This window comes from Saccostrea cucullata, unplaced genomic scaffold, assembly GCF_032062105.1.
Source record: "Saccostrea cucullata isolate Sc308-1 unplaced genomic scaffold, CSIRO_AGI_Scuc_v1 ctg6934, whole genome shotgun sequence".
In the NCBI taxonomy this organism is placed as follows: domain Eukaryota; kingdom Metazoa; phylum Mollusca; class Bivalvia; order Ostreida; family Ostreidae; genus Saccostrea; species Saccostrea cuccullata.
Genome location: NW_026931240.1, coordinates 2135 through 22000, shown reverse-complemented (window position 1 = coordinate 22000; position 19866 = coordinate 2135). Strand labels below are relative to the sequence as shown.

General features: G+C 35.1%; 2 protein-coding genes across 2 annotated transcripts; both read left to right on the top strand.

The window, feature by feature from the left end:
- Window positions 1-1256: 1256 nt before the first annotated feature.
- LOC134231918 (uncharacterized) lies at window positions 1257-3045 on the top strand. The gene is made up of 3 exons (XM_062713872.1): window positions 1257-1343; window positions 1426-2943; window positions 3034-3045. The coding sequence occupies exons 1-3, from the start codon at window positions 1257-1259 to the stop codon at window positions 3043-3045; spliced, it is 1617 nt and encodes a 538-aa protein (XP_062569856.1).
- On the top strand, window positions 3003-12860 carry LOC134231917 (uncharacterized). Its single transcript, XM_062713871.1, has 9 exons — window positions 3003-3111; window positions 3241-3279; window positions 3399-3413; window positions 3535-3564; window positions 3719-3745; window positions 3902-3934; window positions 12342-12392; window positions 12489-12541; window positions 12823-12860. Exons 1-9 carry the CDS (start codon window positions 3083-3085, stop codon window positions 12858-12860), a joined length of 315 nt encoding a protein of 104 aa, XP_062569855.1. The 5' UTR covers window positions 3003-3082.
- Window positions 12861-19866: the final 7006 nt, after the last annotated feature.

Genomic DNA, 19866 nt, shown 5'->3' with positions numbered 1-19866 from the left:
ATTTTGTTTGTGTCTCTTTGTGAATGCAGAGAAAGGTCCAGACTTGTGAGTGTTGACGGAAAACGAAGTAGTCGCTTTTGTCATGAGGTCGGTTACGTTGTGACGAAGCGAAGTGTTGAAATCTAGAGTCAATTGAAAAATGCAAGTCAACAGTGAACAAAAATAAGAAAGTTAGAAAACACAAAAAAAGAATGTACTTACCCATTTCGTTTTGTGATGGTGTTGTCATTGTGACTGTAGTGAGTTCTGAAAAATGAGAAATTAAGATATCTACAAATCGTAAAACGTGAAAGTATTATCCCAACTGCCTTTCACCTAAAACGGGGAATTAAATAAATTTACTCAATAAGTGAAATATTGAATATAGGTAACATACCAGAACAGACAGGTTCATCTAATAGAAAGTCGCAAGGCATTGTGTCTTTTCCTGGGAAAAATCAGATCAAAGATCTATAATTTTGCAGCCTTCGCTAAAATCTTGTGGTTTTGATTGGCTTGAACTGACAGTGGGCGGAGTTTTTCCCACGGCAAGTGTATATGATTACATCAGCTAGGCTCATTCGTAACTACTTGGCCATTTTCCGGAAGAAAAATAGTTATTTATCGTTCACGGAAATGACCGAGTAGTTACGATTACAGTCAGGCTCTATTTTTGAAAGGGGGGGGGGGGTATTTAAGGAATGCATTATTTTTTACTTGATTTTAGTGATATTTTACGAGAAAGGGAGATTGAGAAATAGAGAATGTACATATACCTGGACATTGAATACTTTCGTTTGTTTAGTCCAACATGACAATTTCCTTTACATTAAGATCATCAGTAAAATTATTTAAAAGGAAAAAAGGAAAGAAAATATGAATAATTTAAGTACGTTTGTATCAGATAAGCGAGTGAAATAGAAATCGGTTGAAATGAATGGAAAAATTTGATACTGTCGTCAAATGACATGGTTAAATTTGTTTCACTGATTAAGTTTGACATCATTAATGAGATAATCTGGAAATATCATCGTACCGACCCGTATGACTGTGAAAAATATGTCAGGTTACAGTGATCTCATTAGAAGGTGATGATTTCAAAATTCGTTACACCCTCTTGCTATAGTTATTGTATGAAAAGTTATTTTTAAAATATCTACCCAAACAATGATAAGAATCACATGGTTATTTTTTTTTTCTTATAAAAACTGAGGGAAACACCTCAGAACTTCACTTTGGTTCCACTCAAACTGAGGAAAACACCTCAGAACTTCACTATGGATCCACTCAAACAGAGGGAAACACCACAGAACTTCACTATGGTTCCACTCAAACTGAGGGAAACACCTCAGAACTTCACTGTGGTTCCACTCAAACTGAGGGAAACTGAGGGAAACACCTCAGAACTTCACTTTGGTTCCACTCAAACTGAGGGAAACACCACAGAACTTCACTCTGGTTCCACTCAAACTGAGGGAAACACCTCAGAACTTCACTGTGGTTCCACTCAAACTGAGGGAAACACCACAGAACTTCACTCTGGTTCCACTCAAACTGAGGGAAACACCTCAGAACTTCACTGTGGTTCCACTCAAACTGAGGGAAACACCTCAGAACTTCACTGTGGTTCCACTCAAACTGAGGGAAACACCACAGAACTTCACCCTGGTTCCACTCAAACTGAGGGAAACACCACAGAACTTCACTGTGGTTCCACTCAAACTGAGGGAAACACCACAGAACTTCACTCTGGTTCCACTCAAACTGAGGGAAACACCACAGAACTTCACTCTGGTTCCACTCAAACTGAGGGAAACACCACAGAACTTCACTCTGGTTCCACTCAAACTGAGGGAAACACCTCAGAACTTCACTGTGGTTCCACTCAAACTGAGGGAAACACCACAGAACTTCACTCTGGTTCCACTCAAACTGAGGGAAACACCTCAGAACTTCACTGTGGTTCCACTCAAACTGAGGGAAACACCTCAGAACTTCACTGTGGTTCCACTCAAACTGAGGGAAACACCACAGAACTTCACTCTGGTTCCACTCAAACTGAGGGAAACACCTCAGAACTTCACTGTGGTTCCACTCAAACTGAGGGAAACACCACAGAACTTCACTCTGGTTCCACTCAAACTGAGGGAAACACCACAGAACTTCACTCTGGTTCCACTCAAACTGAGGGAAACACCTCAGAACTTCACTGTGGTTCCACTCAAACTGAGGGAAACACCACAGAACTTCACTCTGGTTCCACTCAAACTGAGGGAAACACCTCAGAACTTCACTGTGGTTCCACTCAAACTGAGGGAAACACCACAGAACTTCACTCTGGTTCCACTCAAACTGAGGGAAACACCACAGAACTTCACTCTGGTTCCACTCAAACTGAGGGAAACACCTCAGAACTTCACTGTGGTTCCAATCAAACTGAGGGAAACACCTCAGAACTTCACTCTGGTTCCACTCAAACTGAGGGAAACACCTCAGAACTTCACTGTGGTTCCACTCAAACTGAGGGAAACTGAGGGAAACACCTCAGAACTTCACTGTGGTTCCACTCAAACTGAGGGAAACACCACAGAACTTCACTCTGGTTCCACTCAAACTGAGGGAAACACCTCAGAACTTCACTGTGGTTCCACTCAAACTGAGGGAAACACCACAGAACTTCACTCTGGTTCCACTCAAACTGAAGGAAACACCACAGAACTTCACTGTGGTTCCACTCAAACTGAGGGAAACACCACAGAACTTCACTGTGGTTCCACTCAAACTGAGGGAAACACCACAGAACTTCACTGTGGTTCCACTCAAACTGAGGGAAACACCTCAGAACTTCACTGTGGTTCCTCTCAAACTGAGGGAAACACCACAGAACTTCACTGTGGTTCCACTCAAACTGAGGGAAACACCTCAGAACTTCACTCTGGTTCCAATCAGGATGGCATCATACAAGTTAGTGTATTTTCATTAAAACTTTTGCGAATTTTTTTTTTTTTTTTTTTTTTTTTAAAGAAAACTATTTTATTAATTTTTTTTTTTAAGTTGCACTTGTGAAAAAAGAGAGGAGATTTTGAAACTCCTGAATTATATCATGGAGGATATTAAAACTATGGAGTGTCCGTGAGTTATTATTTTTTTTTCTTTTCTTTTTTTTTTGGTTTTGTTACCGTTTTTCTGCTTATTTTTTATTTTAATTTTAAATTAAATCAGTATGAATCATTTACTTGAGATGTGAATATTTTTTTTTAGAATGGCCTTACGTTTACATAAGAGGAAAACGTTTTTCAGGTATTGAGATTATATAATTACGTGTGAAGAAATTTAGTGTTTTTTTTTTGTACTCACACTTTATTAATTTTTATAATTTATTAATTTTTTTTACATTTAGTCTGTAAATTTTATTTCAGTACGCCTGATGTTTCGTGAGTGTATTAATTTAATCCTTACTTTAATAATTTCCTCATTTTTATTTATTTTTTACGTACTTAACGAGAAAAAAAAGGGGAAACAAAAATTAATTTTGTTTTAAATATTTTTTATTAGTCCGGTGGGGAAAAAGTCCAACAGAAATGGGTTAGTATATTACAAGAGTATTTCTAATCCCTTTTTTTTATTTTGGAAAAAATAAAATTACGCAGAAAAAAGGATCACAAAAGTATTATTAAAATATAGTCAGATAGATAAATAGTTAGATCATACAAATAGATATCTTTTTTTTTCCTTTTAGACCGCCGAACGCACCACGACGTCCGCCGTTAGTATTTTATACTTTTCTTTAAAAAAAAAAATTATTGGGATTCCTTTAAGCCAATACATAATTTTCTTAAACGTTTATTTCTTTATTAAATATATATACATATGGATTTACTTTATCTTTCATTTACTGATTATTGTAATGATTTATTTTCAGCCGTCTTGTGATGGAGATCATAAGCGTAGAAGAGTGGGTTTTCTTTTTTTAACGTCAAGTGTAACTAGTGCTAATTGTAACGGGAACCGTTACAGATGTTCCCCAAACGCTCCCCAACTCCTTTTTGGTGCCATATTCCCTGTAAGCTTCATTAAATAAGAGAAACTCTGTGCATTTTTGACTTTAACAACGTTTTCTCAGAAGGATACCAATTAAATTCAAATTTTAGCATTACACCCGTGCGCATGTGAATGCATGTGCGTTATGATCATATCATCTTGTCTACACTATCTACATATCTTAATATACAATATATTAAAGATTCAGTCCAAAAGTATGAAAAATCACTCTTTCAAAAGTATTTTTCATGTCACTCGTTCCAAATGCACGCACGTGCGTGCACATGCATGATGACCATACCTTCTTGTAGGAGTCCCTTATATCTATCTATATTTTAAATCCCATCTTGTTTGGTTGAAAAACAAGGGAGTTATAGCCATTTCAAGTTTAAGCCAATCAGATTGCAGCACACGTGCATGCGCGTGATTTCATGATTTTTTTTTCTACATCATATTGTAGTATATCCCAATGCATGACTATATTTTAAATTTCAAAGCATTTCGTCAAAAAACAAAGGAGATATAGCCATTTATTGTTTCAGCCAATCAGATTGCAGCACGCGGGCATGCGCATGCTTTCATGAAAATTCTTATATATCACGCTGTAGATCTTCATAATGTAGGTCTATGTTCAAAATTCCAAAGGATTATGACAAGAAACAAGAAAGATATTGAGACTTTAGTTTCAGCCAATCAGAGCGAAGCGCACGTGCATGCGCGTGAGATCTTACTTTTTTGACCATGTCATTTTGTCTATCCTTCTAATATATACTTATAATATGAATTTTAAATCATTTCATCAATAATTTAAATAGTTACGTCTGTATCAATTATATTGGACATTTCTCGTGTTGCACGTGCGAGCTCTTGCAAGCACATGTGCATGCACATGCTTTCATGATAAATTTTATATTACAGGCTGTAGATCTCCCTAATGTATGACTATGTTCAAAATTTCAAATGATTTTATCAAAAAACTTAAAAGATATTGAGACTTTAGTTTCAGCCAATCAAAGCGAAGTGCACGTGCATGCGCGTGCGATCTTGCTATTTTGACCATATCATCTTGTGCATACTACTAATATATCCTTACATTATAAGTTTCAAAACATTTCGTCACAAAATAGAAAAGTTACGGTTATATCCATTATATATTGGTCATTTTAAGTTTTGCACGTGCGCGCTCTTGCAAGCACGTGCGCGCAAAATGACCTTGATTCCGCAAATCTACATAACATGCCTACTTACCCTAAAAAGGTTTCACTTAAGTCGGATGTGTAGTTTACAAGATCACTCGCGGAAAAGATTTTCCCAGGAAGAAAAATAATAATAATAACAATAAGAACTAGGGCTAATTGTAACGGGGACCGTTACAGATGTTCCCCAAACGCTCCCCAACTCCCTTTTGGTGCCATATTCGCTGCAAGGCTATCAAATAAGACACACTTTATGCAATTTAGACTTAAACAACGTTTTCCAAGAAGAATACAAAAAATATTTTAAATTTAGCATTGCACGCGTGCTCATCTGAATGTATGTGCTTAATGACCATATCGTCTTGTCTACACTATTTGTATATTTTAATATACTTAATATCAAATCAATTAATCCAGAAGTATTAAGAAATACACTCACTTAAGCGTATTTTTAATATTACTCATTTCACGTGCACGCACGTGCATGCACGTGCATGAGGACTATAAAATTCTTGTAGGAGTCTGTTATGTCTGTCTATGTTCTAAATCCCATCCTGTTTAGTTGAAAAACAAGGGAGTTATAGCCATTTACAATTTTAGCCAATAAGAATGCAGCACACGTGCATGCGCGTGTTTTCACGATATTTGTTATATATAATATTGTAGTACATACTAAAGTATGTATATATGTTAGATTTCATAGCATTTCGTCAAAAAACAGAAAAAATATTGAGATTTTTGTTTCAGCCAATCAGAACGAAGCGCACATGCACGCACGTGCATGTATGTGCATGATGACCATACCTTCTTGTTGGAGTCCATAATATGTGTCTATGTTCTAAATCCCATCCTGTTTGGATGAAAAACAAGGGAGTTATAGCCATTTAAAGTTTAAGCCAATCAGATTGCAGCACACGTGCATGCGCGTGCTTTCAGGACAATTGTTATATATCATATTGTAGAACATCCTAAAGTATGCCTATATTTTAAATTTCATATCATTTCGTAAAAAAACGGAAAAGATATTGAGATTTTTGTTTCAGCCAATCAGAGCGAAGCGCACGTGCATGCGCGTGAGTTCGTGCTAATTTGACAGTGTCATATTATCAACACTATTAATATATCTTTATAGAATGAGTTTCAAATCATTTCATTAAAAAATGTAAAAGTTGTAGCTATATTAAGTATATCGATCATTTCACTCATATCACGCGCACGCACGTGCAGGCGTATGCGCGCAAAATGACCTTCGTTCCGCACACCTACACTACACACCTATTAACCCTAAAAAGGTTTTAGCTTAGTTGGATGAACAGTTTCTGAGAACACTCGCGGACAAAAAAGTACCGGAGAACAAAGAAGAAAAAAAAGAATAATAATAATAATAACTAGTGCTAATTGTAACGGGGACCGTTACAGATGTTCCCCAAACGCTCCCCAACTCCCCTTTGGTGCCATATCCCCTGTAAGCTTCATTAAATAAGACAAACTCTATGCATTTGAGACTTTAACAACGTTTAACCAGAAGTGTACCAAGTTCATTCAAATTTTAGCATTGCACGCGTGCGCGTGAGAATGCATGTGCGTAATGACCATATCATATTGTCTACAGAATCTATATATATAATCCAAAAGTATTAAAAAAAATACGCTCATTCAAGTGTATTTTTTTTATTTTACTCATTTCACGTGCACGCACGTGCATACATGAGCATGGTGACAATACCTTCTTGTAGAAGTCCATTACATCTATCTTTATTCTAAATCTCACCCTGTTTGGTTGAAAACCAAGGGGGTTATTGCTGTTTAAAGTTTCAGCCAATCAGATTGCAGCATATGTACACGCACGTGTATGCATGTGCATGGTGACCATACCTTCCTGTAGAGGTCCATTATATCTATCTATAATCCAAATCCCATCCTGTTTGGTTGAAAATCAAGGGAGTTATTGCTGCTTAAAGTTTCAGCCAATCAGATTGCAGCATATGTACATGCACGTGTATGCATGTGCATGTTGACCATACTTTCTTGTAAAGGTCCATTATATCTATCTATGTTCCAAATCCCATCCTGTTTGGTTGAAAATCAAGGGAGTTATAGCTATTTAAAGTTTCAGCCAATCAGATTGCAGCGCACGTGCATGCACGTGTTTTCATGAAAATTGTTATATATCTTGTTGTAGGATATCTTAATGCATGGCTATCTTTAAAATTTCAAAGGATTTCATCAAAAAACAAGAAAGATTTTGAGACTTTAGTTTCAGCCAATCAGAGCGAAGCGCACGTGCATGCGCGTGAGATCTTGCAATTTTGACCATGTCATATTGTCTATGTTACTAATATATCCTTATATTATAAGTTTCAAAGCATTTCATCAAAAATGTAAAAAGTTACGCCTATATCAATTAAATCGGTCATTTCACATGTTGCACGTGCACGCTCTTGCAAGCACGTGCGCGCAAAATGACCTTCGTTCCGCAAATCTACAAAACATGCCTACTAACCCTAAAAAGGTTTCACCTAAGTCGGATGTATAGTTTACAAGATCACTCCCGGACAAATAAGTACCCAGGAAGAAGAAAAATAATAATAATAATAAGAAACAGAGTAAAAACAATATGTTCCCCAACTTCGTTTGGGGAACATAATAAGAAACCGAGTAAAAACAATATGTTCCCAAACTCCGTTTGGGGAACATAACTAGTGCTAATTGTAACGGGGACCGTTACAGATGTTCCCCAAACGCTCCCCAATTCCCTTTTGGTGCCATATTCCCTGTAAGCCTTATTAAATAGGACAATATCTGTGCATTTTGACTTTAACAACGTTTTCCCAAAAGGATACCAATTATATTCAAATTCTAACATTGCACACGTGCCCATGTGAATGCACGTGCGTAGTGATCATATAATCTTGTCTACACTTTCTATATATTAAGATTTACGTTATATATTAAAGCATTTAGTCCAAAAGTATTAAATATCACTCCTTCAAGTGTATTTTTACTTTCACTCATTCTAAATGCACGCACGTGCGTGCACGTGCATGATTACCATACCTTCTTGTAGGAGGCCCTTATATCTATCTATGTTCTAATTCCAATCCTGTTTGGTTGAAAACCAAGGGAATCATAGCCATTTCAAGTTTCAGCCAATCAGATGGCAGCACACGTGCATCCACGTGATTTCAATTTTTTTTTTCTAAATCATATTGTAGAATATCCTATTGCATGACTATGTTTTAGATTTCAAAGCATTTCGTCAAAAAACAAAGGAGATATAGCCATTTAAAGTTTCAACCAATCAGATTGCAGCACATGTGCATGCGCGTGATTTCTTGAATTTTTTGTATATCATATTGCAGGATATCCTAATGCATGACTATGTTTTAAATTTCAAAGTATTTTGTCAAAAAACAAAGGAGATATAGCCATTTAAAGTTTCAGCCAATCAGATTGCAGCGCACGTGCATGCGCGTGATTTCATGAATTTTTTTTCTACATTATGTTGTAGGATACTCTAATTCATGACCATGTTTAAGATTTCAAAGCATTTCGTTGAAAAACAAAAGAGATATTGAGATTTTTGTTTCAGCCAATCAGATTGCAGCGCACGTGCATGCGCGTGAGTTCTTGCTAATTTGACAGTGTCATATTATTAACACTATTAATATATCCTTATGTAATGAGTTTCAAAGCATTTCATCAAAAAATGTAAAAGTTATAGCTATATTACGTATATCAGTCAATTCACTCATTTCACGCGCACGCACGTGCAGGCGTATGCGCGCAAAATGACCTTCGTTCCGCACACCTACACTACACACCTATTAACCCTAAAAAGGTTTTAGCTCAGTTGGGTGAACAGTTTCTGAGAACACTCGCGGACAAAAAAGTACCGGAGAACAAATAAGAAAAAAAATAATAATAATAATAAGAAACAGAGTAAAAACAATATGTTCCCAAACTCCGTTTGGGGAACATAATAATAACTAGAAAGTCTGCTTGCAAGCAATAGCATATGTCGCCCCGTATTAGACAAGACTTTCATTTTTATCATCACTAAAACAAAAGTCCATAAGCTAAGTTTGAAAACCTTTGAGTTATATCAGTCCTTTCCATTGGAAACGGAAGACCTTAATTCGGTACATCCCTCTCATTATTTTTAGAATCGGTAGGAGAAGAAAGTAGTGCAGGAAAATTACAAGTTCCTCAATTTGCAGACTTGCATAAACGAAATCTGGCAGGTGTACTGAACTGAGCCTCATACTTGTAAATTGGCAGTATCTTTCCTATCATAAAAGCTTGGGAAATGTAATTAATGAAGAAGATCAGCCGAATTATTTTGTGTATTGTAACGCCAGTGGGAACTCTGAAATTTCCCTCTTTCACTTTCATTTTAGAGGTTCTACCGAAAAACGAATCTGACATGCCACCATCAATTCGAGCATTTCTGCATTGCAGAGAGCTGATGTGTGTTATGAGATGATAAATCATGTGTGAACTTTCTCAGTTTAGCGGAATCATGAACATTTTCGGCGAGATGAATGTTTTGTATACAGTGGTGATCAAGGCTTTGCGAACCATCAGGAGCGGATCAAAGAATTTATGAATGAATAAAAACTATGGAAATGACGTACCAATTTTTTAATTTATACTTGCACTATCTAATGAAATGAATAATATACAAGTGATAGATATACAAGAAAACGCGAAATGATAATAAATGCAGCTGACAATCGTTATTTTTTTTTATATAGATAAAATAAAATATTTATAAATTCAAGAGACAAAACAGAAGGAGAATGAATGATGGCAAAATATCACATGACGGGAACTGAATTTTATGAATGAAGATTTCAAAAAGTTACTTGTAAGTTGTATATGTTATATCTGTGTATTCTACTTGGCTGTGTGCTTCAAAAAAAAGGGGGGGGGGGGGTCGTCTTGAACATAGTAAATAGCCATAACGTTTGAACGGTAAGTACCAGGGCTTTCGTATTTCAAATATGTAATCCTTGTGAAAAGAACTTTTATTGGATACGACGAACTTTGACCCTTTGACCTAGACCTTGGAGAACACATGTGTACATCTGAATCTTTTTTTCTGTTTCGTTTCTATGGCAACCGTGAGCGACTCATTACAATTATTTTGAAAGTAGAAATCACTTTGACACATTGCAAGAAATAAACATTGAAAGTTTCAAAACGATTGCCTGAGTAGTTATTGAGAAAATCGAAATTAAAGAATTTTTACTTTCACCTGGTTTCCATGGCAATAATCGATTATATGAAAATTTTAAATACGAGTTGCAGAACTACAGATACTAATCCTTAAAATAAGAAAAGTTTCATGACGAACGTTTTAGGGACCAGAGAGAACACTCTCGGACAAAATTTGTCGCTTTTTACAGGTTTCCATGGCAACGGTAGACATATTGGAACTGAACGACCTCACTGCACAACTACAACCAGTGATCGTCCTTTGAGGAAAGTTTCAGGAAGATTGTCCCAGCCATCTCCGAGAAACAGCCTGGATAAAAAAAACATGCGTACAATATCAATATGTCGTCCCCGACTTCGTTCGGGGCGACATAATAACTCCTGAATTTTTCTCATCAATAACTCCTGAATTTTCCCCTTCAATTCGAGCATTTCTGCATTGCAGAGAGCTGGGTCCCCCATCATAAAACATTCTTAAGTCTGAGAATGCTCTCAAGCATTTCTCAAATCCAAAATTCTCAGACTCAGCGGCCGTCATAAAAAGTTGAGAAAAATAAAAATACCTTAAACTCTTTCATTCTCAAAATCTCAGCTGAGTAATTCTCAAGAGATGAGTTGAGAATTTTTTTGAGAATTCTCATAGTTTCATGACGGCGGACCCTGATGTGTGTTATGAGATGATAAATCATGTGTAAACTTTCTCAGTTTAGCGGAATCATGAACATTTTCGGCGAGATGAATGTTTTGTATACAGTGGTGATCAAGGCTTTGCGAACCATCAGGAGCGGATCAAAGAATTTATGAATGAATAAAAACTATGGAAATGACGTACCAATTTTTTAATTTATACTTGCACTATCTAATGAAATGAATAATATACAAGTGATAGATATACAAGAAAACGCGAAATGATAATAAATGCAGCTGACAATCGTTATTTTTTTTTATATAGATAAAATAAAATATTTATAAATTCAAGAGACAAAACAGAAGGAGAATGAATGATGGCAAAATATCACATGACGGGAACTGAATTTTATGAATGAAGATTTCAAAAAGTTACTTGTAAGTTGTATATGTTATATCTGTGTATTCTACTTGGCTGTGTGCTTCAAAAAAAGGGGGGGGGGGTCGTCTTGAACATAGTAAATAGCCATAACGTTTGAACGGTAAGTACTAGGGCTTTCGTATTTCAAATATGTAATCCTTGTGAAAAGAACTTTTATTGGATACGACGAACTTTGACCCTTTGACCTAGACCTTGGAGAACACATGTGTACATCTGAATCTTTTTTTCTGTTTCGTTTCTATGGCAACCGTGAGCGACTCATTACAATTATTTTGAAAGTAGAAATCACTTTGACACATTGCAAGAAATAAACATTGAAAGTTTCAAAACGATTGCCTGAGTAGTTATTGAGAAAATCGAAATTAAAGAATTTTTACTTTCACCTGGTTTCCATGGCAATAATCGATTATATGAAAATTTTAAATACGAGTTGCAGAACTACAGATACTAATCCTTAAAATAAGAAAAGTTTCATGACGAACGTTTTAGGGACCAGAGAGAACACTCTCGGACAAAATTTGTCGCTTTTTACAGGTTTCCATGGCAACGGTAGACATATTGGAACTGAACGACCTCACTGCACAACTACAACCAGTGATCGTCCTTTGAGGAAAGTTTCAGGAAGATTGTCCCAGCCATCTCCGAGAAACAGCCTGGATAAAAAAAAACATGCGTACAATATCAATATGTCGTCCCCGACTTCGTTCGGGGCGACATAATAATAAGAAACAGAGTAAAAACAATATGTTCCCCAACTTCGTTTGGGGAACATAATAATCTTATAGAAATTATATGTAGTCTGACGGTATTGAGAAAATGTTATTATTATTTTATAGTTCGGATAGTTTGGTGCAACTACTGAACGATAGCACCTTTGAGGAGGAACAGTAAGCAAATCTCTCTCTCTCTCTCTCTCTCTCTCTCTCTCAGCTACTGACTTAACTACTCAAATACAGTAAACATTACTTTAAAAAACATTTCAGAAACGGGTCAATGACGGTAGAAGTTATGGAAAAAAATGAGGAGAAAAATGAATGTGAGTCTCTCTCCCTCTCTCTCTCACCCACACACTCCGTCATACATATACATATACATCCTCTCTCTTTCTCACACACACACACACACACCCACTCTCACACATACACACAAACACAAACACACATACATATATTCAATTGTGTACTATATGTCTTGTTTTTAGTTTGTAGAAAGAAGAAAAGAATCGCGTATACATTGTAATATCGCGAAAAAGAATAAAAATGTTGAAATCAAAATGATAATATTTTGTTTGTGTTATTATTAAAACTATATGTGAAGTTGGAAAAAGGCTTCATGAAAGAATGGTTGTAAAATGAATGAGGAGACTGATGAAATGAATGAGGAGACTGATGAAATGAATGAGGAGACTGATGAAATGAATGAGGAGACTGATGAAATGAATGAGGAGACTGATGAAATGAATGAGGAGACTGATGAAATGAATCTACGTTTATATTATTGCAAAGAAAAATGAAATGAAACAAGAAATAACAAAATAAAGTGTTGTTACTTGATGTGATCATGTAATATGGGAAATCTTTTGTATATAGTGGAATGATTCTGATTTACACTAAAGTAAATAAAATAAATATGTTATAATCTGTCTTATATACATTAATTTTATAATTTTAATTCATGGATGATAACTTTAAAAAAAGAGAATAATTTTTACTGATATTTGACAGGTTATAACCAATTTATTTAAAAAAAAAAAACACACACACACTAAGAAAGTGTACGAAGGATCCTATAACCATTGAATAAAAAAATAGACTTCAATGAAAAATTGATATACTTATTTTGTTTTTATTCTTCTTTTGTTTTTTTTTTTTTTTTTTTTGAATATGTCGATTATATTAAACAATGGCTTATCAGATTAAATTTAGAAAAAAAGAAATTAAAAAAAACAAACAAAGAAAGTGTACGAAGGATCCTATAACCATTGAATAAAAAAATAGACCTCAATGAAAAATTGATATACTTATTTTATTTTTATTCTTCTTTTTTTCTTTGAATATGTCGATTATATTAAACAATGGATTATCAGATTAAATTTAGAAAGAAAAGAAATTAAAATTGTATTCGTTAATTCAAATGTCGACTGTTATTTATTCTATTGATTTCGTGAGTCTATTATACTCTGTATATGTATTTTTAAAAAAAGACTATTTCGAAATCTCTCTTGGTAACAGACTGTTGTTTACGGATGATAGCTGACAACCAATAGAATTTGTCATTGAAAAATAACATCAGTGAAAATCGTATAAAAATATCTAAATATTTATTTTTTGAGTAGTCTAATAGCAACCCTCAGATCAGTAAGAACGTAACATTTTCATCTACCCCCCCCCCCCCCCCCCCCCCCCCCCCCCCAATGTATCAATGTGGATATTGTCATTTAATATTCGGAGATTATGATAGTATGGATAATCACGAAAAAACGCACAGTCAGGAAAATAAGAGAGGAGATTCATTCCCTGATAGATAAGAAAAAAAAACCCAGATATACAACATGTATAAAAATACTCCAAAGCAAATCAAGTCCAAGCAAATAAAAAAAATTGGGAAAAGAAGAGAACTATAAATAAAAGAACTGGATAAAATTTATGAAATAAAAAAAGTATGTGTGTTGTTATTGTTGTTGTTGTTGTTTTTTTTTTGGTTGTTTGTTTTGTTTGTTTTAACCAAGAAATGATTAAGGGAAGTATACTTATTTAGAAGTGTATACATGTAACAATAGTTTTATATCTGATTTTAAATGCATTAAATCCTCGCTCGGTTACAAGACGCCGACTGGAGAAAGGGAGCTAATACGAAAAAAAAAGATTGGTATATTATGACATGAAAGGACTTTTATTTTAAAGACAAATATATACACCCCTCCTTCCGTTTTGGTGGGAGTAGGGAGTAGTTAGATTTCAAATTTCTTTAGTTCTACTATACAATTTATTATTTATAAACGTAACTTTTAATGGACAATTGGAGAAATCATTCATATTTTATCCGTTTAATGTTTGATAACATATTAAAAAAAAAATAGAAATAAAAAAATCATATTTAGAAGAAAGCAATCATTGTAGATCTTTAAGAAAGATGGAGGGTACGTATATGTGTGTGTGTTCTTTATTTTTTTCCCCCGCTTTCGCGAAAGCGAGGGGACATTAAATCTCATTCGTCTGTCCATCAGTCTGTCAGTCTGTCCGTCCGTCACAAATTTAACCTTGCCCATAACTTTTGATTTAGTAGAGCTCTGACATATTTCACATATGTAATTCTTGTGATAAGACCTTTCTTTGGGTACCACCAAATTTGACCTTTTGACCTTGAAGTTTAACCCACTTTTACACAAAAAATTTCATACTTTAACTTTGGCCATAACTTTTGAATAGTCGATACAAGTTTTTTTATATTTCACATAAATGTTTTTTGTGAAAAGACCTTTCATTGGATACCAACAACTTTGACCTTTTTACCTTGACCTTGGAGATCTCCTTGACCTCGGAGATTTCCGAACTTATGGAAAAAATTTCAACCTTGACCATAACTTTTGAACGGTACGGGCTAGGGCTTTCATACTTCATATATGTAATTCTTGTGTGAAGGTCTTTCATTGGATACCAAGAATTTTGACCCTTTCACATTGACCTTGGAGGTTGGCCTACTATTAAAAAACTATGACCTTTGCCAAAACTTTTGAACAGTAGATACTAAGACTTTTGTATTTCACATATATATTCTTTGTGGCAAGACCTTTCATTTGATATCAACAACTTTGACCTTATGACCTTGACCTTAGAAATTACCGAACTTATGAAAAGATTTTAACATTGTTGACCATAACTTTTGAACGGTACGGGCTAGGGCTTTCATACTTCATATATGTAATCCTTGCGTGAAGGCCTTTCGGCAGGGGATGTTCACTCCTCCATGGCACCTGATCCCGCCTCTGATGTTTCGGAGGTCCGTGTTTGCTCTGCTCTTATTTTGTATATTTGTTTAATGGACGTTGAGATTGAATACTGTTCGTTATTTCCATATCCTTCTATACCAAAAACTTTTATTCTTTCACCTTGACCTTGGAGTTTGGCCTACTTTTCAAAAACTATTACCTTTGCCACAACTTTTGTACAGTAGATACATTTATTAGGACTTCATATTTCACATATATGTTCTTTGTGGCAAGACCTTTCATTTTATTGATTGATTGATTGATTGTATATTGTTTAACGTCCCTCTTGAGAATTTTTCACTCATATGGAGACGTCACCGATGCCGGTGAAAGGCTTCAAATTTAGACATTTACTCGGCACTCAGGGCCATTGAGCAGTGAAGGTTCTTTATCGTGCCAACGCCTGCAGCTGACACTGGGCCTCGGTTTTTAATGTCTCATCCGAAGGACCCGCAACTTTTACTTCAAAGTGCCGAGCGCATGGCCAGGGAACAGTTGCTACCCATTCTAACGACTAGGTCGGTCGCGGCCGAGATGCGAACTCACGACCTCCCGATCACGGAGCGAGGGCTCTACAGACTGAGCTACCGTGAACGGTTAATTGGTTGGAAGATAACGAACACCAAACTTCTTATGGAACCTTGAGCGAAACAACAGAACCACTTCCAATTAGTCCTTTTGTGCACCCTGAGCAAAGATCTCCTGTAAAAACAAGAACTGGGAGAAGAATTAAACCCAGGGAGATCTACTAACCATCACTTTAATATCAATTATTTCAGATAAGTGATTTTTTTTTCAAAAATTATCTGTTATTTGAAAGTAACATATTTTCAAAAGTATTATTTGTAATGATTTGTAATCTCAAATGTGTGTAATTAACATTTGGAAATTGATCTTATCTATTATTTCATGGTAATATAAAAGAGTTGGAATATTTTAAAACAGCTGGACTGTTGAACCTTATTCCTATACTCCGATATTACTTTGGTATACTTGATTTGTTTTGAAAAGAAAATTCTAATATTAGTTGTACACTGATTTTGATAGGTTGCTTTCATGGCCGTATTGGACATTTTTGTCACCCGTGAGGAAATAGAGAAACTTAACTGTGACATATGCCCCTTGTGGCAGGAGAGGGGAATAACATGTAACGTAGAGGGATGCGAGACGTGGTTGGGGAGCTACAAAGCGTGCAGAACACACTGGACAGAAGTCCATGAGCCAAATATTGAAATATATAAATGCACTGTCATTATGCTAGTAAGAGGAGGGGACAGGTGACTCGGCATGCGCGCCTCAGACATCAAAGCGCCGTGGAATCCACTCACACCACAGTTAGGAATCTATGCTATAAAGATCCGCAAAATAGTTTGATGCCCTTGGCACCAGTGTCTGAAGCCCGAGACAGATTTCGAATGCGAGGCCGCTTTGAAAAGAAAAAAACAGTCTCAATCGTGAGGCCGGTCCCATATTAGCAAAGCAAACCACTGTATCGTTCGATCAGAGGTTTGCCCGATCCAAGAGGGAGAAAACATCGTGATCACAGGAAGACTGGGGGGGGGGGAGGCAATCGGTGCCAACAGTGAGAAAATATACATTGTAGTTTGACAAGTGACAGTGTAAAGTTAATGTTAACTGTTAAATGATATTTTTTACTTCTATTTTAGCTTTGTTGTTTAATTGGATTTTTTTCTTTTCATTCATTCATTCCTGCTATAGATTTAATTATAATTATGAATAAAATGATATACTCATTTATGTCTTTAGAAGGGGGATGTAGCAGGAATGGATTTTCTTCTATGCATTTATGCCTTGTATTTGAGTAATAACATGTAATTATCATTGTTTTCATACATATATGTGTATACTGCCTTATCCCTAATACATTTGTTTATATTTAGCATGTTTACAAACATTCTCAGGGAAAAGCATGTGTTGCTTCAATAAAAGTTTTGGGCTAATGTTTATCTAAATTTTGATTCGGGTGCATCCACTAAGATTCTAAGTTGATTTTTTCTATTGTTTCCAAAAAGTATAAAAACCCGTGTAACTGCTACTTTAGTGGGGAATCTTAAAAAGCAGTACGTTTTCTCACTTTTATAGAGGTTTATTAGGTATTTAACAGTTTGCACCCTTTGAAATTATGTTAAGATATTATAAAGTATTGGTACAAAAATTGTCGTCGTCTAGTGCTCCATGTTAAATTTATTAGGCCATAAAAAAGTAAGGAGTTAGGTTTTCAATAAATAAATGTAAATAAGGTTTTTTTTTAAATTTATATAAGCCTTTTCCCCCGGCTAGGTTGGGCTAGCGTTTCCAGACGCTAGGATGGGGTGGTTTTTGCTGGGTTTTCAAAATTGGGATTTTATTTAACAAGGCAGAAATTTGCAGTTGGAATATTTTAAAACAGCTGGACTGTTGAACCTTGCAGTTGTTATTTTTTATACCATTTTTTGTTTTTCTATACAAATGTAAAATAAGTTTTGTTTATTGAAACTGGTGTCTTCATTACAATTGACATGAGGTGTTGAAATAAGGTACAAACAGGCTCGGATATAAGACCAAGCAGAATCTCAAATTAAAATACGAACCTGGGAAAAAGATTATATAAGAAAATAGGAGAGTGTTGAAAATATTTTAGAACCACTAATGACAATGGTGTTCTGACACATTACTCCTATTACAATTATTAAAAAAAGTTAATATTCCAGCATCAAGGATCCTTTCTGTTGTCTTTGCTCCTAAGTTTGTTTAATGGACGTTGAGATTGAATACTCTTCGTTATTTCCGTATCCTTCTCCTAAGCCTGTATCAAACCTGGAGAGATAAGACTGTGTGGATATGCGGAAAGCCAACACAAAGATGTAATGTGAACGCCATGTAACACCTTAAAATGATGACGTGATTCTTGATAGTGATTTTGTATATAGTGTAGTAATTGTACATTAACATGTTGACGTAGAAAGTTCTATAAGAAAGCTTAACAGACTTTAAAAAAATCAATGGCAATATTTTGAAATAAATCCCGCATGGGCGTTGATGTAATAGGAGTAACTAAAATTATTGTGATGTACATGTATATGCTTTCAAAAGGGGGTCGTTTATACTTCTAAATTAAGGAGGCTCATTACACAATTTTTTGATCACGTACTACACAAAAAAATAAACCTCCATTGTTTTGACCACTTTCCTCTGTGAACGAATTATACAGGTATCTCTATAATATGACCCTTACCTTTAAAACGCTTTAAAAATAAATGAAACATGCGGTTTTTTAAACAGTGAAATCAAAGTAACGGATCCATGATGCATAAACTAAGCTTAAAAGGATTGCTTTTAAAGCTGAACTCGACTCGTAAATAGGCATACGCCATTTTTGATAGCATTATCTACAATACATCAATACTAGGGTATACTCGTCGCTTTCGTTACACCTGACTGCTTTATTGTCACAGGTATCGGCGTGGAATGGCGACCCGTGTTCGTGCTGGTTATCTTGCATTACCTTTGTGTATATATTTTATTGCAGTTACGTTTATCTATGTTGTTTGTATACTGCTCTGACTTATACAGCTATAATTGTTAATTTATTTGGTATCTTACTTTCCTGCATTAGACGAAGTTTTACGATATTATTCTCGCTACCAAGTCCTGTAAAGCATACGTCCGTCTACACTGGTGTCGACTGATTAAACTGAACAGTCTCTAATTCTTGCCCTATTTATATGGGTCTGCAGGGTAGCGAGTCTCGGGAACTAAAATGGCGGATACATGTCTTTTACGAATCGTGTTCAGCTTTAAGCAGAAATAAAAGAAAACAGCCAGCTAAATCTTCGCCAAACAAGAATGTGCAATTTTATAGCAAAGTCGTGAGTTTTTATGTTTTTATGGAGGAAATTCGAGTTTAAATCTAAAACCTCGTTGAAATTTAAAAAGTTATCTAATTGCACTGTTTAGTGTGTTGGTTTTATATCTATATATTCGCTTTATTGATTTAAATATATACTCTTGTTATTTTAAGCTTTGTTCTAAATTTTAGATGTAAAGTTCAAACATTCCATAGTTTTTGGAATTTTTATTTCGTTTAAACATTCTTCATTGAATTTACCCATTGTAATTCATCCAAATACATTCCTTGTCTCTTCAGAACTCATATTATAAATATTTTATGCACAGATTAAAAAAAGATAATGAAATTGATTGTTTTTAAGAGAAAACTATTTTTTTTTTAATTTTAAAATAAAACTAATATTAGATATTATAAGGTATTTTTATTGTGTTTACTTGTCTAAAGAGGATATCCATCATTTGACACTGACCGTTCTAAAATTCTGGTAATAATGAACTTGAAATAAAACATTTCACTAAAGAAC

What these genes read in the sequence shown, in the direction of transcription:
- LOC134231918 (XM_062713872.1), top strand. Translation starts at nt 1,257, where the DNA reads ATGGATCCACTCAAACAGAGGGAAACACCACAGAACTTCACTATGGTT. An exon ending in CACCTCAGAACTTCACTGTG is followed by an intron (nt 1,344 to 1,425) that starts GTTCCACTCAAA and finishes GAAACACCACAG; the next exon opens with AACTTCACTCTGGTTCCACT.
- LOC134231917 (XM_062713871.1), top strand. Translation starts at nt 3,083, where the DNA reads ATGGAGGATATTAAAACTATGGAGTGTCC. An exon ending in ATTAAAACTATGGAGTGTCC is followed by an intron (nt 3,112 to 3,240) that starts GTGAGTTATTAT and finishes ATTTTTTTTTAG; the next exon opens with AATGGCCTTACGTTTACATA. An exon ending in AAATGAGGAGAAAAATGAAT is followed by an intron (nt 12,542 to 12,822) that starts GTGAGTCTCTCT and finishes CTATATGTGAAG; the next exon opens with TTGGAAAAAGGCTTCATGAA.